General features: G+C 37.9%; 1 protein-coding gene across 1 annotated transcript in view; it reads left to right on the forward strand.

Moving 5' to 3' along the window:
• Positions 1-23,585, forward strand: part of ITGA8 (integrin subunit alpha 8) — a 193,442-nt gene that overhangs the window by 18,294 nt on the left and 151,563 nt on the right. Inside the window, exons 3-6 of the mRNA XM_040248977.1 lie at positions 12,998-13,098; positions 16,150-16,273; positions 22,008-22,069; positions 23,280-23,325. Coding sequence (XP_040104911.1) covers positions 12,998-13,098; positions 16,150-16,273; positions 22,008-22,069; positions 23,280-23,325 — 333 coding nt within the window. The remainder of the gene's footprint in view (positions 1-12,997; positions 13,099-16,149; positions 16,274-22,007; positions 22,070-23,279; positions 23,326-23,585) is intronic.

Raw genomic sequence — 23,585 nt, forward strand, 5'->3', positions numbered from 1 at the left:
TCATTTTCCTGGACATAAAAATTGATCCAGATTCTTTTGTTGTTTTTTTTTAGACACAGAGTTCTCTGGCTACCAATATTTTGTTTTGAATTTTACATAGATCTATTCCTTGTTCTCTGATAGATCAGTTCAGTTCAGTCACTCAGTCATGTCCGACTCTTTGCGACCCCATGAATCGCAGCACGCCAGGCCTCTCTGTTCATCACCATCTCCCGGAGTTCACTCAGACTCATGTCCATCGAGTCCGTGATGCCATTCAGCCATCTCATTCTATGTTGTCCCCTTCTCCTCCTGCCCTCAATCCCTCCCAGCATCAGAGTCTTTTCCAATGAGTCAACTCTTCGCATGAGGTGGCCAAAGTACTGGAGTTTCAGCTTCAGCATCATTCCTTCCAATGAACACCCAGGGTTGATCTCCTTCAGAATGGACTGGTTGTATCTCCTTGCAGTCCAAGGGACTCTCAAGAGTCTTCTCGAACACCACAGTTCAAAAGCATCAATTCTTTGGCGCTCAGCCTTCTTCACAGTCCAACTCTCACATCCATACATGACCACAGGAAAAACCATAGCCTTGACTAGACGGACCTTTGTTGGCAAAGTAATGTCTCTGCTTTTGAATATGCTATCTAGGTTGGTCATAACTTTTCTTCCAAGGAGTAAGATTCTTTTAATTTCATGGCTGCAGTCACCATCTGCAGTGATTTTGGAGCCCCCAGAAATAAAGTCTGACACTGTTTCCACTGTTTCCCCGTCTATTTCCCATGAAGTGATGGGACCGGATGCCATGATCTTCATTTTCTGAATGTTAAGCTTTAAGCCAAATTTTTCGCTCTCCACTTTCACTTTCATCAAGAGGCTTTTTAGCTCCTCTTCACTTACTGCCATAAGGGTGGTGTCATCTGCATATCTGAGGTTATTGATATTTCTCCCAGCAATCTTGATTCCAGCTTGTGTTTCTTCCAGTCCAGCGTTTCTCATGATGTACTCTGCATAGAAGTTAAATAAGCAGGGTGACAATATACAGCCTTGACGTACTCCCTTTCCTATTTGGAACCAGTCTGTTGTTCCCTGTCCAGTTCTAACTGTTGCTTCCTGACCTGCATACAGATTTCTCAAGAGGCAGGTTAGGTGGTCTGGTATTCCATCTCTTTCAGAATTTTCCACAGTTTAATGTGATCCACACAGTCAAAGGCTTTGGCATCGTCAGTAAAGCAGAAATAGATGTTTTTCTGGAACTCTCTTGCTTTTTCCATGATCCAGCGGATGTTGGCAATTTGATCTCTGGTTCCTCTGCCTTTTCTAAAACCAGCTTGAACATCAGGGAGTTCACAGTTCATGTATTCCTGAAGCCTAGCTTGGAGAATTTTGAGCATTACTTTACTAGCATGTGAGATGAGTGCAATTGTGTGGTAGTTTGAGCATTCTTTGGCATTGCCTTTCTTTGGGATTGGAATGAAAACTGACCTTTTCAGGTCCTGTGGCCACTGCTGAGTTTTCCAAATTTGCTGGCATATTGAGTGCAGCACTTTCACAGCATCATCCCTCAGGACTTGAAACAGCTCAACTGGAATTCCATCACCTCCACTAGCTTTGTTCGTAGTGATGCTTTCTAAGGCCCACTTGACTTCACATTCCAAGATGTCTGGCTCTAGATTAGTGATCACATCATCATGATTATGTGGGTCATGAAGATCTTTTTTGTATAGTTCTTCTGTGTATTCTTGCCACCTCTTCTTAATATCTTCTCCTTCTGTTAGGTCCATACCATTTCCGTCCTTTATCGAGCCCATCTTTGCATGAAATGTTCCCTTGGTATCTCTAATTTTCTTGAAGAGATTGCTAGTCTTTCCCATTCTGTTGTTTTCCTCGATTTCTTTGCATTGATCGCTGAAGAAGGCTTTCTTATCTCTTCTTGCTATTCTTTGGAACTCTGCATTCAGATGCTTATATCTTTCCTTTTCTCCTTTGCTTTTTGCCTCTCTTCTTTTCACAGCTATTTGTAAGCCCTCCTTAGACAGCCACTTTGCTTTTTTGCATTTCTCTTCCATGGGGATGGTCTTGATCCCCATCTCCTGTACAATGTCACGAACCTCATTCCATAGTTCATCAGGCACTCTATCTATCAGATCTAGGCCCTTAAATCTATTTCTCACTTCCACTGTATAATCATAAGGGATTTGATTTAGGTCATACCTGAATGGTCTAGCGATTTTCCCTACTTTCTTCAATTTGAGTCTGAATTTGGTAATAAGGAGTTCATGATCTGAGCCACAGTCAGCTCCTGGTCTTGTTTTTGTTGACTGTAGAGAGCTTCTCCATCTTTGGCTGCAAAGAATATAATCAGTCTGATTTCGGTGTTGACCATCTGGTGATGTCCATGTGTAGAGTCTTCTCTTGTGTTGTTGGAAGAGGGTGTTTGCTATGACCAGTGTGTTTTCTTGGCAAAACTCTATTAGTCTTTGCCCTGCTTCATTCCGCATTCCAAGGCCAAATTTGCCTGTTACTCCAGGTGTTTCTTGACTTCCTACTTTTGCATTCCAGTCCCCCATAATGAAAAGGACATCTTTTTTGGGTGTTAGTTCTAAAAGGTCTTGTAGGTCTTCATAAAACCGTTCAACTTCAGCTTCTTCAGCATTACTGGTTGGGGCATAGACTTGGATTACTATGATATTGATAGTACAATTTAAATGAAACATTTATAGCATATGCTGATCAAGGGAAAGATTACAAACAAACAGTTAAAGACTTCTTTCCCCTTTTCCTGATTAAAAATGCTTGGACAGCTCCTGAAACAGCTTGAAGAAATTCCCTAGTGTGAAACACAGAAGGTGATGACTGGAAGTTACAGAGAAACTTACTGTTTTTCTGGGACAAGGCTGAGGACTTTATAATAGTTTTCAAAAGTCCTCCATCTGCCAGAGTTTGGTTGCACCTGTGTTGGTTTCAGTTCTCTCTCTACTGGTGACCTATCCTCACTTTGTGTAATTTCCCCCATTCTACTCAAGGAGAAGATTAGAAAAATCTGCTTGAGGCCCATGTGTGCACCATACCTACACTCCCTCACTCCTGCTCAGAAATTAATACTCCTATGAAGAAAGAGCCACCCACTGGGTTGTACCTTGATTGCCCAGAGACCAAAGCTATCAACTTAGAGAGACAGCTTCAAAGTCTAGAAATGTCAGACAAACCAAATCTACTTGATTGCCACCACCCATCACTCAGATTAGCCTACAAATCTGATTGTTTTTTCTTCTTTTTTTTTTGCCATGTGGCATAGCATGCAGGATCTTAGTTCCTAGACCAGGGATCAAACCTGTACCCCGCCTGCATTGGAAGCTTGACCACCCGGGAAGTCCCCAAATCTCTAGGTTTTTATCTTTGGGTTTTCTTTTTTTAGATCAAAGATGTAACAATGTTCACTGTAACAACTCAAATAGTACAGAAATATACACAATTGAAATAGAAAAAGTCAATGAAACATATACACTCCCTGCCTTCAAGAAAACCATCAGGAACAGTTCTGTGTCTATACATTTACACACCCACACACAGAACATTTTGAATTTAAAGGATTATACTGAACAATATACTATACAAGCTTCTGAATGAATAGATGGGAGTTTGGTAATTCATTCAATAAGCAGGGAGGTACCACTGCGTGTTAGGTACTGTTTTAGAAGTGGAGAGTACAGAGGTGAAGCAGAAGACATCTCTGTTCATGGGATTCTTGTATATCTGGAAGGGAATGGATAGCCAGTAAACAGGCAAGCTAATAAATAAAATGAATGGTAAGTGCTATGAAGAAAAGTCTAAAGGGTAACAGGAGAGAAGGACTTAGGGTAGGATGAGCTAGCTGCTTAGGGAGGGAGTCTCAAAGGAAGTGGCATTTGAGCTAAGGCCTGAGTGACAGGAGGGAAGCAGCCTTGCAGAAAACAGCAGGAAGAATATTTCAGGCAGTGGGAGTGAGGAGACAGTCATATGCAATGAGGAAACCGAAAAGCCTGGGCATGTTTAGGAAAGGTGGTGTGTCTAAACTAGGAAAATGGGAGGAGATGAGGTTGGAGGGGCAGGGGGGTGAGCAGGTTATGCTGGAACCCTCAGCCATGTCAAGAGGTACCATCGCAGAGGTGCTATGAAAACAATTCAGGGGAAAAAAAGATGGATTTTTCAGTTAGTGGTGCTGAGACAACAACAGGCCTTTCAAACTGAAAATAAGACACCCATGCCACATCCTATATGAAAACAAATTCTGGGTGGACAACAATCCACATAAACAAAGTTGAAACACTAGCAAAGATTGAGAAGATACTGGCAACATATATGTGGGGAAAATATCAGTACTCAGAATATATGTTGAATTCTTCCTATCAATGAGACTAAAATTAAACCAGGAAATGAGGAAAAGATATGAACTAGCAATTTGCAGAAGAAAAAAGTATATGGTCCATAAGCATAAAAAGATGATCAACTCTACTGATAATCAGGGAAATGCAAATGAAAACAGAAAAAATGAAAGACCATTTCATAGTCCTCCAGACTGACAAAAACTTGAAAGTCCTGCAGTGGCAAGAGGTGACAGTCCCTCTCTCATACCTTACTAGTGGGCATGGAAACTGGGCTGCTTTGGAGGTCGATTGCCATAGCTGGTAAACATGGAAACTGGGCTGCTTTGGAGGTCGATTGCCATAGCTGGTAAACAGATATGATGATTGTCTATAACCTGGCAACGTTATTTCTAGTCTGGTGTGAGAGAAACTCTTCTCCATATGCAGAAGATATGGGTATAAGGACTCGCAGGGCACCTGTTTGTTATAGTAGAAAAACTGAAACACCTAATGTTCATACATAAATAGAATGGATAAATAAAATGCAGAAGGCTATTCAATGGAATACAATACTGCTCAGGAATTTAAAAGAATGAGTTGGATCTGTTATCTATCTAATTATCAAAATGTGGATTATCTCCCCAAAACATAAAATTGAATGTTAAACACAACTATACACTCTTCTATACAGATAGTATAATACTACCTTTTTCTGTTCAAAAGAACACAAAAGAATAGTTTGTCAATAGTAAGTTGTTGACACACTAAAACAAAATCTGATCCACCACCTGCTTGTGTCTATCTGTAAGTAAAGGATAGTTTCTACATTTTGTAATGATTGGGGGAAACTTTTTTTTAGAGTAATATGTAAATGACACATGAAAATTACATGGAATTCACCTTTCTTTGTCCCTAAGTCAAGTTTTACTGGAACACAGCCAAGCTCATTTTTTAAAATACGTATCCATTTTTAAAAAAACATATCCATTTTTTAAAAAACAAATTGTCACCTATATGGGCGGGATGGGGAGGGAGGTGGGAGGGATGTTCAAGTGGGAGGGGACATGGGTAAACCTATGGCTGATTCATGTTCATGTTTGATAGAAACCAGTGCAATACTGTAAAGCAATTATCCTTCAATTAAAAATAAATAAATTTAAAAAATATTTTCTGTGGCTGCTTTTGCTACAGAGGCAGAGGTGAGTAGTTCTGACAGACCATAGAGAGTACAAAGCCTGAACTGCTGATCCTCAGTCCTTTATGGAAGATATCTGCAGACCTCTGTTCTGTGTTTTACTTGGACATTGTTTTTTAAGTGTTTGGGAGTATACACATCACATTCATGATGGTGGCTACCTCTGGAGAAGGAGGGGGAGGGGACTAGAACTGGAGATAGATGTCAAAGGGTATTGTGATGTCTGTAAATATGAAAAAACTTTAGTTTTCAGTTCTACCCGGTGGGAATACAAGTGTTTGTTACATAAGACCTTGTATCTTCCTGTACTTTTTCTTTAAAGGCTCAGAAAAGCTAAACACAAAAATATATTTTATAGACAATATTTGATATTAATGCATCTAAATCTGTCATATATATATATTTTTAATTTTAGATTGAAGTAGAGTTAATTTTACAGTGTTGTGTTAGTTTCAGTTATCAGTGTTGTTAATTATTCATCAATGGACATGAGTCTGAGTAAACTCCAGGAGTTGGTGATGGACAGGGAGGCCTAGCATGCTGCAGTCCATGGGGTCACAAAGAGTTGAACACGACTGAGCAACTGAACTGAACTGAAGCGACAGGAGACTATTAACAAAGTAAATAAATGAAAATCCAGATGATTCAGTTGTACATATACCTGTATCTATTCTTTTTCAAATTCTTTTACAGAATACTGAGCAGTTTCCAGTGCTATGGAGTAGGTCTTTGTTGGTTATCTGTTTTAAATATAGCAGTGTGTTCCTGTCAATCCCAAACTCCCAATACATGTTTTAATAGTTGAACAGTAGTCTTATTTTATAGATAACAGGAATTTCTTTTTGTGATGGTTTTAATTTGAGATTCAGGATCTCTCCATGAATTTATGAAGTATCTGATTTCTTCTTCCCTTCAATGGCTGTTTAGGCCCTAAGACCTATTTTCTATTGAAATTTAGTCTTTTTCTCTTATTGATTTGGGGACTCTTTCACATATGAAATCTATTGATTCTTCCTTCGAAAAAAAAAAAATCTGGATTTCCATTTATTTACTTTGAGCAGTTTCCTGTGCTATGGAGTAGGTCCTTGTTGGTTATGTTTTAAATATAGTAGTATGTTCATGTCAATCCCAAACTCCCAATATATATTTTAATAATTGTCCTTTGAGAAGGTGATGCCATCCAACCATCTCATCTTCTGTCGTCCCCTTCTCCTCTTGCCTTCAATCTGTCCCAGCATCAGGGTCTTTTCAAATGAGTCAGCTCTTTGTATCAGGTGGCCAAAGTATTAGAGTTTCAACTTTAACATCAGTCCTTCCAATGAACATTCAGGACTAATTTCCTTTAGAATGGACTGGTTGGATCTCCTTGCAGTCCAAGGGACTCTCAAGAGTCTTCTCCAACACCACAGTTCAAAAGCATCAATTCTTTGGCTCTCAGCTTTCTTTATAGTCCAACTCTCACATCCATACATGACCACTGGAAAAACCATAGCCTTGACTAGATGGAACTTTGTTGGCAAAGTAATGTCTCTGCTTTTTAATATACTGTCGAGGTTGATCATAACTTTTCTTCCAAGGAGTAAGTGTCTTTTTATTTCATAGCTGCAGTCACCATCTGCAGTGATTTTGGAGCCTCTAAAAATAAAGGCTGCCACCGGTTCCCCATCTATTTCCCATGACGTGATGGGACCGGATGCCATGATCTTTGTTTTCTGAATGTCGAGCTTTAAGCCAAATTCTTCACTCTCCACTTTCACTTTCATCAAGAGGCTTTTTAGTTCTTCTTGACTTTCTGCCATAAGGGTGGTGTCATCTGCATATCTGAGGTTAATGATATTTCTTCCAGCAATCTTGAGTCCAGCTTGTGCTTCTTCCAGCCCAGCGTTTCTCATGATGTAGTCTGCATATAAGTTAAATAAGCAGGGTGACAATATACAGCCTTGACGTACTCCTTTTCCTATTTGGAACCATGTCCAGTTCTAACTGTTGCTTTCTGACCTGCATACAGATTTCTCAGGAGGCAGGTCAGCTGGTCTGGTATTCCCATCTCTTTCAGAATTTTCCAGTTTATTGTGATCCACACAAAGGCTTTGGCATAGTCAATAAAGCAGAAATAGATGTTTTTCTGGAACTCTCTTGCTTTTTCGATGATCCAGTGGATGTTGACAATTTGATCTCTGGTTCTTCTGCCTTTTCTAAAACCAGCTTGAACATCTGGAAGTTCACAGTTCACATATTGCTGAAGCCCAGCTTGGAGAATTTTGAGCATTACTTTGCTAGCGTGTGAGATGAGTGCAATTGTGTGGTAGTTTGAGCATTCTTTGGCATTGCCTTTCTTTGGGATTGGAATGAAAACTGACCTTTGCCAGTCCTGTGGCCACTGCTGAATTTTCCAAATTTGCTGGCATATTGAGTGCAGCACTTTCACAGCATCATCCCTCAGGACTTGAAACAGCTCAACTGGAATTCCATCACCTCCATTAGCTTTGTTTGTAGTGATGCTTGCTAAGGCCCCCTTGACTTCACATTCCAGAATGTCTGGCTCTAGATGAGTGATCACACCATCGTGATTATCTGAGTTGTGAAGATCTTTTTTGTACAGTTTTTCTGTGTATTCTTGCCCCCTCTTCTTAATATCTTCTGCTTCTGTTAGGTCCATACCATTTCTGTCCTTTATCGAGCCCATCTTTGCATGAAATGTTCCCTTGGTATCTCTAATTTTCTTGAAGAGATCTCTAGTCTTTCCCATTCTATTGTTTTCCTCTATTTCTTTGCATTGATCACTGAAGAAGGCTTTCTTATCTCTCCTTGCTATTCTTTGGAACTCTGCATTCAAATGGGTATCTTTCCTTTTCTCCTGTGCTTTTGGCTTCTCTTCTTTTCACAGCTATTTGTAAGGTCTCCTCAGACAGCCATTTTGCTTTTGCATTTCTTTTTCTTGGGGATAGTCTTGCTCCCTGTTTCCTGTACAATGTCATGAACCTCTGTCCATAGTTCATCAGGCACTCTATCTATCAGATCTAGTCCCTTAAATTTATTTCTCACTTCTACTGTATAATCGTTAGGGGTTTGGTTTAGGTCATACCTGAGTGGTCTAGTGGTTTTCCCTACTTTCTTCAATTTAAGTCTGAATTTGGCAATAAGGAGTTCATGATCTGAGCCACAGTCAGCTTCTGGTCTTGTTTTTGCTGACTGTATAGAGCTTCTCCATCTCTGGCTGCAAAGAATATAATCAATTTGATTTCGGTGTTGACCATCTGGTGATGTCCATGTGTAGAGTCTTCTCTTGTGTTGTTGGAAGAAGGTGTTACTATGACTAGTGCATTCTCTTGGCAGAACTTTTTTAGCCTTTGTCCTGCTTCATTCTGTACTCCAAGGCCAAATTTGCCTGTTACTCCAGGTGTTTCTTGACTTCCTACTTTTGCATTCCAGTTCCCTATAATGAAAAGGACATCTTTTTGGGGTGTTAGTTGTAGAAGGTCTTGTAGGTCTTCATAGAATCATTCAACTTCAGCTTTTCAGCATTACTGGCCGGGGCATAGACTTGGATTATTGTGATATTGAATGGTTTTTCTTGGAAACGAACAGAGATCATCCTGTCATTTTTGAGATTGCATCCAAGTACTGCATTTCAGACTCTTTTGTTGACTATGATGGCTACTCCATTTCTTCTAAGGGATTCTTGCCCACAGTAGTAGATATAATGGTCTTCTGAGTTAAATTCACCCATTCCAGTCCAGTTTAGTTCACTGATTCCTAAAATGTAGATGTTCACTCTTGCCATCTCCTGTTTGATCACTTCCAATTTGCCTTGATTCATAGACCTAACATATCAGGTTCCTATGCAATATTGCTCTTTACAGCATCAGACCTTGCTTCTATCACCAGTCACATCCACAGCTGGGTGTTGTTTTTGCTTTGGCTCCGTCTCTTCATTCTTTCTGGAGTTATTTCTCCACTGATCTCCAGTAGCATATTGGGCATCTTTCAGTGCCCTATTTTTTTGCCTTTTCATATTGTTCATGGGGGTCTCAAGGCAGGAATACTGAAGTGGTTTGCTATTCCCTTCTCTAGTGGACCATGTTTTGTCAGAACTCTCCACCATGACCCGTCCGTCTTGGGTGGCCCCACACGGCATGGCTCTTAGTTTCACTGAGTTAGACAAGGCTGTGGTCCATGTGATTAGATTGGTTAGTTTTCTGTGATTGTGGTTTTCATTCTGTCTGCCCTCTGATGGAGAAGGATAAGAGGCTTATGAAATCTTCCTGATGGGATAGACTGACTGAGGGGGATAGTTGGTCTTGTTCTGATGGGCAGGGCCATTCTCAGTAAATCTTTAATCCAATTTTCTGTTGATGGGTGGAGCTGTGTTCCATCCCTGCTATTTACCTGGTGCCAAACTATAGTGGAGGTAATATAGATAATGATGACCGCCCTCAAAAGATTCCATACATGTAGTGCCACAGTCTGTACCCCCAACCCTGCAGCAGGCCACCAGCAACCCAGGCCTTCTCTGGAGACTCCCAGACACCCAGAGGCAAGTCTCTTGTGGGTCACTGTTCCTTTCTCCTGGGTCCTGGCGCACAAGGTTCTGTTGTGCCCTCCAAGAATCAATTTCCCATCCTGTGTAAATTCTGGCAACTCTACAGTGGGGTTAATGGCGACCTCCTCCAAGAGGACTTATGCCATATCCACACCCAGAGCCCCTGTCCCTGTGGCAGACCACTACCGACCCGTACCTCCACAGGAGGTGCTCGAAGACAGTTCTGTCTCAGTCTCTGTGGGGTCCCTGGGTCCTGGTGTGCATAAGGTTTGTTTGAACACTTTGAGCATCTCTGGCAGAAATGAGGTTTGCTTCTCAATGCGAATTCGCCCCTCCTGGCACTTTAGAAGCTGTAAATCACATGTAGTCACTATAAAACTTTCCTCTAGCTTTTGGCTTAGTTTGGGATATACAAAGGAGAGAATTGCTTTGGTAACTAATGGCTCCACCATCTCCCACTGGCCCTTCCAAGAGTTTTCTGGAGTTGACAATGCACTTTGGGTAACCTATGCCATCCTTCTGCTTCACAGGGATGTGTGGTCCTATCTGAAATGCATTGCCTCATGTCACAGGAGTTTGGTCAGCAAATAGAAACCACTTTGGGCTTCCCTGGTGGTTAAAATGGTAAAGAATCTGCCCACAATGCAGGAGACCTGGGTTCAATCCCTGGGTTGGGAAGATCCCCTGGAGGAGGACATGGCAACCCTCTCTAGTATACTTGCCTGGAGAATTCCACAGACAGTGGAGCCTGGTGGGCTGCACTCCACGGGGTCACAAAGAGTCAGACATGACTGAATGACTAAGCACAGAGTATTATAGCCAGGAAGGAATTTCATGCAGACTGAGAAGTATATGTTGGATCATTGGAAAGACTGGGGCTGGGAAGGTCAGAAAGGTCACTGCCTGCAGATCAAGGCATCATAAAGAGAAGAACAAGTATCCTATCAATTCAGTTCAGTTCAATCGCTCAGTCGTGTCTGACTCTTTGCGACCCCATGAATTGCAGCACGCCAGGCCTCCCTGTCCATCACCAACTCCCTGAGTTCACTCAGATTCATGTCCATCGAGTCAGTGATGCCATCCAGCCATCTCATCCTCTGTCGTCCCCTTCTCCTCCTGCCCCTAATCCCTCCCAGCATCAGAGTCTTTTCCAATGAGTCCAGCTTCAGCATCATTCCTTCCAAAGAAATCCCAGGGCTGATCTCCTTCAGAATGTACTGGTTGGATCTCCTTGCAGTCCAAGGGACTTTCAAGAGTCTTCTCCAACATCACAGTTCAAAAGCATCAGTTCTTATATGTGGAATCTAGAAAAATGGTCTGACAGTGAAAGTCACTCAGTTGTGTCCAACTTTGCAACCCCATGGACTATTAGCCCACCAGGCTTCCTCTGTCCATGGAATTCTCCAGGCAAGAACACTGGAGTGGTTAGCCATTCCCTTCTCCAGGGATGATCTTTCTTGCCTAGACACAAATAGAAATGTTTATATTTTCTTTTTATAATATTTATTGGTTGCATTGGATCTTCATTCGACATGCGGGATCATTTGTTGAGGTGCACAGATTTTCTAGTTGTTCAGTGTTCAGACACACAGGTTCAGTAGTTGCGGCACGCAGGCTTGTTTCCTCCATGGCATGTGGGATTTTAGTTCCCTGACCAGAGATCAAACCTGCATCTCCTACATTGCAAGGAGGGTTCTTAACCACTGGACTACCAGGGAAGTCCCAGAAATGTTTGTTTTCAACGTTATGCTCTAATCTGTAAGATGCTCCAGTTCTTTGCCTGTTGTGTGCATTTTAGATGAGGATTTCCAGAACTTGCTTTTAATATTTTAAAAGTTCAGAAACGTCTAAAGCATAATATTTTAAAGAAGGAAATTAACAATTTTATTCTGACATATCAAAGTGTCAATTTTTGATTGACTAAATATATATATATAGTTTCTTTCTTTGAAAAGTCTGTAATCATATATAAACTCAACGGAATGTTAATTACATTTATACTTTGGCCTCACTTAATAGAAGTTAAAAGTTCATTTGTAATGCATTCATTATAGAGCCAAGGAGGGAAAAGAAAAATGCATACCAAAGAGAACACATACTAATAAGATGCTTTAGTATAAATATCTTTTTGAAATTCATTAACCATTACTGAGGAAGTTCAGTTAGAACTATGTGGTTAGAACCATGTGGGAAATAGGTCAATTGACAACAGGAGTGAAAGAAAAGATATTTGCTTTTTATTAAGACCTGAAGTGTGTCTTGGGTTGAGTTTTTACTCAGATGGTCCCCTTGTGCTAACATCTGCCAAGTGTGGATAAAGCTGTGTCGAGGTGTTATTTTCTGTGGCTGCATAGACATATGTTGCTCAGTTAAAAACCAGGAACCTGGAGTCCTTCAAGTTTCTAGCTAAGCCATGCCTAGAAAGCTGTGCTTCTTGGACCAAGGGGATTCCAGGTAGTTTTACTTTCAGAAAAGATTTGCAATTCCTCAGAGTAGTTATGGAATTTACTCAGCATTGAAATGTTCTTTTGATGAATTTGTGGGGGAGAAAGTGGCCTCCCCGTCCTATTCCTCTGCCATCTTAGGACCACCAGAGTAGTTATGAATGTTTGGTCTTCCCATCTGATACAAATCAATGACCAAAGTGTAGATTCCAGACTGTCAGAGTCTACATCAAGTTTGCAGTACCCTTATCCTTGAAAATGTAAGTCATTTAAAAAAATGCTTTAAGGTAGGAACTGTCATGTTCAAATATGTATTTCCATTTCACTGGTATTTTTCTAAGTGGAAGGTCTAGCTTAGACTTAATCAAATAACCCCCACCCCCTGCCATGTGTATGGAAATTGTTTTTTAATGGGCAGATTCATTATCACATATTTTAATTGGCTGCCAGGTTTTACAAATGATTAACGATCTATGTGTCCTCCTTGCCAGACAACAGAAAGATAAGAGTTAATGGAACTAAGGAACCTATAGAGTTTAAATCGAATCAATGGTTTGGAGCAACGGTGAGAGCTCACAAAGGAAAAGTGGTGGTGAGTATCAGCTGTGTGTTGTTGGGGCTGCTATGGAGTAATATGTACACTGAAATGGTTTAAAACTCGTATGTACAAAAATCCATTCATGTAGGAATGTATCAGATTTTCAAAGATAAGATTATCAGCATTACCAAAAATATTAGTGCTTAAAATTAAAGAATCTATTTTAGTCTTTAAAGCAATAGGAAATAAGGCTGGTTTTCCAGAGGATTGTTTTAAAGTTAATCTCCTGTGCTATCATTGATCCTCTTTAGAACTATCAGAAAGTTTTCTTTAAAAATACGGCAACCGTAGAGGATCCTACTGTGATTTATGTCAGAGTGTTCTGCTTATGTTTTCCACTAAGAGTTTTATAGTTTCTGGTCTTATGTTTAGGTCTTTAAATTAATTTTGAGCTTATTTTGTATATGCTATTAGAAAGTATTCTAATTTCATTCTATTACACATAGTTGACGAGTTTTCCCAGCACCACTTGTTGAAGAGACTGTCCTTTCTCCATTGTATATTTTTGCCTCCTTTGTCAAAGATAAGGTGAAGACCTTATAGGTGCATGGATTTATCTCCAAGCTTTCTATTTTGTTTCATTGATCTATATTTCTGTTTTTGTGCCAGTACCATACTCATGTATGTCAAAACCCATCACAATATTGTAATTATCCTATTAAAATAAATATATAAAAATATATAACTACCAATTGCATGGTTCTCTGAGTTCACTGATAATTTTTAAAGATTTCTCATTCCCAGATAGAGATCTTTGGCTTTAAAATGCTGTGACTTTATGATTCTCTTCTCTGTAGTTCCAAGTGATAATACATGTCTAATTTATTGAGAAAAAATGATATTAAGCTGATCTGAAAATATATTTTGTTGGGGAATTTTTTTTTTTTACTGTTGGCTCTAATCTACTTACAAAATAAAGCAGTAACTTTGGCTTTTAGGATTTGTTTAAAGCTCTTTGAATTATGATTTAATTAGAATAAGTATCTAAAGAAAATGCTTTGCTTTATTCAACATTAAACAGGTATCAAATATAGATAACGCTCTTTAGTTACAAATGCAGCATTTACAGTATCTCTGTAGAACTGTTATTTGCTTTAATATAGTTCTCAAATTCCAGAATTGGTTAAAAAAAAACAGCAAACTCTTTAATCCTTTAGTGCCTTACAATGTATGTGAATAACTATTGAAAAGCTAATTCCATCTATAACTGCTTGGGGTTAAAAAAAAATCTTTGGATACTGTATTGATTTTAAGTCTTCAAAACTTATCTGTAACACTATTGTGCATTTATTCAATATTTGTAGAAGTCTTCAGAATCATTGAAAATATAAATGGCACACCATGTTCATAATAAAAATGTTTAATTTGAGGGCATGCTTGCAATTTCGAAATTATGCGATAGGAAATAGAATACTATAAAGTCCCTTTTCAGTTTTAATAAAGAATTAAATTCTACCCTATGTGACAATTATTAGAACATCAAATTGCTATGAACAGAAGTATAGTTTTGAATATTCAGGAATCATATGTGTACATGTTAAGTCTGGGTCAAAGCCCAAATATTGTCATATCATTGTACTTCACATCTGTGTGAAACTGAGCTGGTATAAAAAAGATAACTTTTTGGGACAGAAAGCAGGCAAGCACTAGAAAGAATTTCATGGCATTGAAATATTCTATGGTGATGTGGAAAGTGAGGCAAATTGGCTTATACTGAGTCACATAGGTAGTGCTTTTCCTGTTCAAACCTCTTTTTAGCATTCCACATAATGTTAAATGTCTTAACCATATACCTTCTCAGATCACTAATAGGGCCCTAAGTTAAGAAACTTAGAGGAGTCAGAGAGTTTTTCAGTATTGGCCAAGACATTACAATCTAGAAGGAGAGAAAAAACGAAAACAAAAAACCCAAACTTAAGTTTTTGAGCAAAGATGATTTATATTCTCAAGTAAGAAGGGTGCTACTTTGTAAAGTAATCTTTACTAGAAGTCGTTACACATTAGACTGATTACCAAAGATGTGTTTGGAACTGTGAAAAGACTTTAAAATTGGGATCTGCTTTCCACTTTCTGGCATTGTTTCAAGTATGATGTCATCAAATTTGGAGGGAAGCTAGTGGTTCCAGATTCTAGAAAACTATGTATTTCTGTATCCTTAGAAGTGAGTGCTTGAATATTCAGAAAAGAACACACTTATGTAGGATTCAAGCTAGCAAAACAGAAGTCAGAAAGGTGCACGTGTTTTTATTGCTTCTCTTGTTCCCAGCAGTGTTCTCTGCTTAAAGAGAATTTCCTGTATCGTCTTTTATATCTGCTAATCTTTCCAAATATCATGCTGTTGTGATAATCCAAGCTTCTGAAGAAGCAACCAGAGGATTTCACTCAAGAATCATATTTTTCTTACCATTATTTAATTTTTGTTTTGTCATGAATAAAAATCATTAAATGAAAAATAAGCCCATTGTGATAAGGGGGTATCAGTCCAAATGTAAGTCATTGTTTAAAAAAAAATCATCAGAGACACCCTCACTGAGAAACCAGGGGAATCCACAAAACAGAGGTTTATAAACTCATCATCATCTTTTGATTTGAAAAGAGTTTTCTTCAAGTAAAAATTAGACCAAGAAAGGAACTAGTTCTTATTTTAAGACATTGCACTAATTCATTCGCTGTTTAAATGGTCATTTGCTTTTATGCAGGTCCAATTTAAAGAAAAAAAAGAAAATATGAGTTCTTTACCTTTCGTAAATATTTACTTTTGTCAGGCTAATTTTATTTTATTTAATATCCTGTGGGACAAAATCTCATTCTTTTGTATATGTTTAATTTGTTCCAATTCTATGGTGTATTAATTTTGAGAAATTGACTTAGGAAGTTTAATTAATTCTGACTACCAAGGTACTCATTAGCATACTGGAGGCCAGTTAAGTCATCTAATAATTTAGCATTGTTTGTTACAAATTGAGGTCCATTCAACAAGCCAAATCAAAGCATAGTATGTTGAATCTACATAAAAAAATATTTATTGTCTTTGATGTTTCACAGGCTTGTGCTCCATTATATCACTGGAGGACTCTTAAACCAGCACCAGAAAAAGACCCAGTTGGCACTTGCTATGTAGCAATTCAGAATTTCAGTGCGTATGCTGAGTACTCTCCTTGTCGGAACAGTAAGTTATTTTTATTCTTGAAACTGAACTTAGCTCACTAGTTTTTCTGCAGTAGCCAATGCAGGTGATCCCCAAACACCATTGCTAAGGAAAAAAGCAATGACGTAAAAGACTGACAGTCTCACGGGAGGCCTAGCTGTGACATGGGAACCAGGACATGGAATTCTTCTGCTCCTCTTCTGTATTTTAGAAAATTTCTGCAGTCAAATTGATTGGCTCCTTATTTTAGGCCTTAAGCTCTCTGACTTTACTGGAAACTCACTCTGCATTTGAAAAATGCTAACTGTCCCCTTGTTAATTGCAGGAATGGTGTTAGTTAGCATGGTTGTACCTAGAGGCACCTGAACAGGTCTCCATCCGGCCTGTGTTCTCACTGGCTGTTGTGTTCTTTGGCATTATTTGTACTCAGGTTGTCAGCATGATATACCTTCCTTCTTTATGTGTTTAATCCCATTTTTCAAAATATTCTGTACATTTGGAGTCCATGTCTCATCTGGCAGTTCTGGGAATCTTCTGGTGAAGTATCCTTTAAAGCAAGCCTGTAAGCGCCATCTTTGGAGCACCACTGTTCAACCATTTCCTTTGGGAATATCACACAAGGACCTTGGGACAGCACTCTGGATTCATGGATCTACTCAGAGTCCTTTTGTGAATTCTTCCACTTTTCTGTCATGTAGAGCATTGGAGTTTATCAGTAGAAACCAATGGATTTTTATTCTTATTCTTGATAATTCACAAGACGATGTTAGAGAAAGAAACGTCACTGAAAAGAACATTGTGATGACTGATTTCAGGATATTGATTTTAAAAAACTCAACCCAAATTAGATTCCCAAAACTATAAGTAAAGTTTACTATTTCATGTGAATATTTTTAAATTTCAAGATTAATTTAGGCCAGATAATGAGCAAATTGATATCAGAGATCAAACAGTGAAGTAAAGAATGGATCAGGGGTATTAGAAGGTTCTTAAAGAGGCCTCTAAAATGTAGAAATCAAAAGGGCTGGGAATGAAATAGTTAATTCTGGGAACTTGTGGTGAGGATTTTGGTAAGAAGAAGATTATAACTTCCTGTTTTAAAATACTGAAATAAACCAGGCACTTTCTCACATCTTGGCAAGTGTCAGCTGAATTGAATAATCAGTCAACTCAGAATTTTACTTTGAATGGCTTTAAAAGAGGTGTTGCTCATAGGTAATAGGCTCAATGATATCCATAGGTAATAAATTCAATGATGTCTGTGGCCTCAGTGATGAGTACTAATTAGTCTATTGTTAAGGGAATAAAGCAGAGAACAAGAGAAAGCAAATCTATGCCTTCAAAAAACATATTCTAGTCCAGAAGAGAGATAGCATATGTGTAAATGAGGAAGTTCAGGTCCAGCAATTCAACTTCTAGGTATTTATCCAAAAGAAATGAAATCACTGTCTTGAAAGGGTATCTGTACCCACATGTCCACTGAAGCATTATTTACAATAGCCAAGACATGGAAACCACCAAAGTGTCTATCAGTAGATGAGTGGATAAAGGAAATGTGGAATAGGAATGGGATATAGATATATACACAATGGACTATTACTCAGCCATAAAAAAAATAAAATCTTGCCATTGACAACAACATGCATGGGCATTACACTAAGTGGAAGAAGTCAGATAGAGAAAGAAAAACATTCTGTATGATATCATATGCAGAATCTTTAAAAAAACACAAACTCACGAAAAAAGAGTACAGATTGGTAGTTGACAAGGTGGGGGTATGGGCTAAATGGGTGAAGGCGGTCAAAAAGCACAAACTTCCAGTTACAAGATATATCCTGGGGATGTAACTATAGTTAGTGATCCCATATTGTACAGTTGAAAGTTGCTATAAGAGCAGATCTTAAGAGCTTTATAAAACTGTCATTATGTGGTGGTGGATGTTAACTGCATATACCATAGTAATCATTTCACAGTATATCCATATTATTGTTGTTGTACACTTTGGACTAATAAAATGTTAAATCAATTATATCTCAACAAAAAATTTTAAAATAAATGTTTCTAATAAAACATCAGGTAGTGAAAACTGCTACAGAAAAAATATAGCAAAGCAAGAGAGTAGGGAGTGACATGCCTGGGTTGGGAGAAGAGCCTGTTTGGACAGGACGGTGGGAAGGGCTTCTCTCAGCAGTTATTACAGCAGGCAAGCAGGGGCTTTCCAAGCACAGGCAACAGTCATTAAGAGGGATATTTCGTGTCACGTTCTGCTCAAGGTGTTGTGCCCCTGGGTTCAATAAGAGGTCATTGTAGTAAGTCCCCTACATATGAAGCTTCAAGTTGCAAACTTCCTAAAATGTGAATGTGGGTTCGCATGTCCAGTGAGGTAAGTTAGTTCACATGTCTGGCGTACATTGCCACATGCATGCGTGCTCTACAAGTGGCTGTGCTTTTGTGTACTTTACTGAACGGTACCATACAGTAGAACAGTACCTTTATTTCAAGCCCAGGATGTCTGGAAGCAAGTGTAAAAGCAGTGATGATGTAGCCGGTACTACTGTATTCTTAGATTAAAAATGTTTGATTTTTTGTCTTTTTTTTTTTAACGTGTTATTTGTGTGAAAAGTTTTATAAACCTATGACAGTGCAGGATTATATAGCCGATTGTCTTAGTTCAGTATCTAGGCTGTTTTTGTTGGACTTACATCTTATAAACAAATTGGGGTTACCAACACTGAGAACTGAACTTGTTGGATGTAGGGGACTTAGTGTATTATTGTGCTTACAATGAAAGTCAGGTAGAGCAATAAATAATTTCTGAATTTATTCATACAATTAATGATAGAGCTTAGATTCAAACCTGAACTTGTTTCATCAATTTTTACACCTATCCATATCATATTTCTCATGATTTACTAAAAATACCTCCCATAGCAGTAAACTATTATGGCTGAAATGACAAGTCCACCCTTTGCATGCCTCCTGCCTCGATGATATATCTTATTCCAACCACATCAAGGATGACTGTTTAGAAAACTTGTTACTGCTTCTTGTTCTGCCTGTTATCTGACTGCCCATGTGATGGGAGAGCTCAGATTAAAATACTGCACAAGGCATCTAAACTTGTGGGATAAGAGTTTCAGGGGGAGTTTGAATTATTATCTCAAAAGTTAAATTATAGTATGCTTGCATTTTGAATTACATGGGTACATTATGTTGCCAATTTATTCAGCACTTACTTTCCTAAATAAAAGAATAGCTTGACAAAAGTAGTGGTGAAGTTTATGTTGAATTGAAGAGCAACCAAACAAATGGCCAGGAGTTCTTTCCTCTCTAGCACACAACTCCAATGTTCACATCCTCCTAATCGCTCTCTTACTGGGAGTACTTCCTCCTCAAAGGCACCCAAGGAGCCCACTTCCTGTGTTCTCTGAGGAGTTCACAGTTCATTAACACAAAGCAGCTTGTTCATGAGCGTGTGGTCAGTATCACAGACCAGAAATATTACTTTCAAAAGAGGATTCTAAGAAGCCGCTCATGTTCATTTCACACCACAAAGCCCCGCTACTGACACTTTGAGCATTTTGGGTGGTAGTCTGCTCATTCATATTAATGACATGCCTGTCACTTTATGGTCATTCATAATTCAGGTGGCGATAGTTGACATACACCCTTCCAATCTCCTTGGAAAGCAAACATGTGAGAGCATCATTCCCTGAATTCCTGAGTTTACTCTGGGACATAATTGTAAAGTTCACAGATGCTCTGAAGTTCTGGGAAGAAAGATTCCTTCAGCTCTCATAAACTATAATTCTAAGAGAAAAACTTACTTTCAAAGGAAATAACCTCCCATTTCTATCATAATCACCACTTCAGCGTTTGAAGTTAGTTATTTTCTTAATGAATTTTGTGAAAAATTATTCTTTTTTCAATTTTTTTAGTTTCCTGTTTTGAAGCAAAGTGATCTCAAAGAATGGTCCTGTTTCTTCCTTTCTGAATAATTTACAATATTGAAAAAGTCACAGTTGATTTTCAAAAGGATTTCTAAAAAGGTTTTTGCATTAAAATTTATTTCTTAAATATAATCAAGATTACACATGTGTATTTACATAATCATATATCATGTATTCATCTATATTCCTGAGCACATGCAGATATTTACACACATGGACTTCTAGAAGAATAGTACCTGGACATTTGAGGTTATACAGATGAGACTTTAAGGAACTCTGCAACATTCATAATTATGAACCAGAAATATAGTTATAAAATAAAATATATTGTAAGGTACTGTGCAGTAAACATCTGTTATGAGGATAGATCTGTTAACTGTTTTCACCAGAAAAAAAACAAACAAAAAAGCAATAGCTGTTTTGCAGGAGGTGCACAGGAAACTTTTGGAGGTAATGAATATGTTTATTCCCTTGATTGTGGTCATGGTATCGTGCTATCAGGCATATGTCTAAACTCATCAAAATGTACACATTAAGATGTACATTTTTGTATATTAAATATACCTCAGCAAAGCTGGAAAAATAGAACTTAGCCTAAAAGAGCCACAAAACATCAACTGACATTTGAATTAAAAACAGATCACAAAAAAAAAGCACAATAGGGTATATGAGGTAAAAAGTATTTTAAAATATAAAGGGAGCATCTGGAAAGAATGGCTGATGACAGTGCTAAAATTAGCTAAGAACTAACCAAAGAAAAGAAAAAACAGAAGACATTCTAGGAAAAGCTGCAAAGGCCAGATCCATTTCAGAAATCGTCTGCAACAAGCACATGTCCAGCCTATAAATTCTTCCTGTGATGATATGCATTTCCTTTCCTGCCCTCTTATTTTAGTTTCCATTCAGGAGTATCCTTGATAAGAAAGGGGTAATTATTTTCATGTTTGAATCTAACAGTATAATAACTGAGATTCCTTCCACTGAACTGTATTTTGGTTTTAATTTAAGTGCTTGAGAAATTGTAGATGGTCTTTTAAAGTGCAATTGACAAGTAGTACATTCTTCATTCTGATGTCCCAGGATTCTAATATGCTGGGAATCCACATGTTGACCGGCTTATGGTTTAAAAAGCTGTGTAATAAAATCCAATTGGACATTCACTTAGTGAATTGCATTGCAGAGACTAAAATAAGCCATTGCTAGAGAGTGTTCTCTTTTGTGAACTCTAGTATTCCTGTGAGATGCCTTGTGATCAGAAATGCAATGTCCAAATTTACCTAATGATAATAGAATAATTTGAAGTTAATTTTGTATGAGAGATCACAAAAATTAAAACTCTCATCGGTGCTCCCAGCAGAAACTGGCTCCACACACGTAAGCCAGTTTAGCTCTCTTTTTCTTGTAGCATTGCTTCAGTCAGAACACATGGGTGCCCTGGAAACACATTATTGCCATTTGGGAAACTTGGAACATAATTGGGAGATAGACATATTATTTCTTCAAATAAACATGAGTTGTAAAATCTAGTATCATAACTTCGAGAAACATTATTCCTATTGATCTTAGTATAAAATGACAGAGCCATTTGGAATAAGAAAACAGATTGAACTCTTTAAGAAATTACTTAGAATAAATTTTTAAAATAAGTAATAGAACACATACTGATCATTTTAAATTTAGAAGTCTATAGGGAAAACAAGAGAGTATCTGTGTTATTAAAAATATAAAATATATTAAAATTTAATTCTTAAAAATATATCTTGGGAATGATAGCATTATATATTTGTATCTTTTGATCATTCCAGGCAATGCTGATCCTGAAGGCCAGGGTTACTGCCAAGCAGGATTTAGTCTGGATTTTTATAAGGTAAATTCTTTTGGTCTTATAGCTTCTAAAATTTATTTTATCTGTTTGATTTTTTTTTTTACACCCTGCCTCTCATTCCCACTTCTATCTACCCCCTAATAACTGCCACCATCAAGAGAACATTTAGGTATATACCTAACCTGTTTTGGCAATTTAAATTTTTTTGTTTGTAATAATCTATGCATGTGATAATCTATTAATAGAAAAGAAATACACAGTCTTGAAAAACAACAGTCTTTTAAAATGAAAAATCACAAAAACTTAGTAAAGAAATATGTTTCTAAAAAGATCACAAGAATCTATAATTTTTATCTCAGCTGTAATTGGATGATTAGATTTTACATTACTGTTGAAATTCACATATCCTTTCACAAAATTAAAAACAGAGATATTTAGTAAGAATATAGGAGGCAAAGATGCCATGGTTTTGAAAAAATATAAATCTCAACATCTAAAATCTTACTTTCTTTGTCTTGTGTGTTTTTCCTCACTGAAAGTTAAGGATGAAAGATATGGAAGGTGGGGTGATAAGTAAAACAGAAAATTTTTATCTGGAGTTTTCACAGTCTGTCTTGGGAAAGGATGGGTTTGCAGATGTGTAGGAAAAGACAGGCATAACTGTGACCTTGAAATGAACAGGAACCAAATTTTCTTTTCATTGCTATAGTCTCGAAAGACCATGTCTGCAGAACTGTGCATCATGAAACACGTAGATCTTTTGCTTACCTGAAAGTGTTAGTTGCTTCAGTGGTGTCCAACTCTTTTGTAACTCCACAGACTGTAGCCCACCAGACTCTTCTGTCCATGGAATTCTCCAGGCAAGAATACTGGAGTGGGTTGTCATTTCCTTCTCCAGGGGATCTTTCCAACTCAGGAATCGTACCCAGGTCTTCCACATTGCAGGAAGATTTTTTTTACCAGGAAAGCCCTTTGCTTATCTGAGGCAGTGCCAAAAGCCTGAATATATATATTCTCAAGGGAGAAAATTTTACTTACCTAATTGAATCTAACTAAAATTATTTAATGTGATAACACATAAATAACAAAGCTATAAAAGGAAAGAAAATGACTTGCAGGACTCAGATATAAGGGCCTCTTTTAAAAATTACTTTATGTATGCAAATTGTTTGGGCAATGCTTATGAACAGTGATTTCTCACCCTTTAAAAAAAATCTGTTTTTCAATTGTTGTTGCTGTTTCTGTTTTGTAGAATGGAGACCTTATAGTTGGAGGCCCTGGAAGTTTTTATTGGCAAGGTATGTCTTGTTAGCAGAGAAGAAATCCCCTTCTAACAAGGGGTTGTTTCTAACAAGGAGATGAAACAGAAGTAACATCAAGTGCTGACTTTTTATTATGTTAATTTTATCTCCAAATTGTTAGTTTCTCCAGTGAAGGAAGCATCATTTCAGTTTGCATTGATACTTGGTGATATAAATGATATTTTACAATACTGTGACAACAACATTCCTTTATTCAATAAATGCATATTGAGGCCATGCCAGACTTTGTGCTGGAT

Source organism: Oryx dammah, unplaced genomic scaffold (genome assembly GCF_014754425.2).
Source record: "Oryx dammah isolate SB20612 unplaced genomic scaffold, SCBI_Odam_1.1 HiC_scaffold_10, whole genome shotgun sequence".
Taxonomy (NCBI): domain Eukaryota; kingdom Metazoa; phylum Chordata; class Mammalia; order Artiodactyla; family Bovidae; genus Oryx; species Oryx dammah.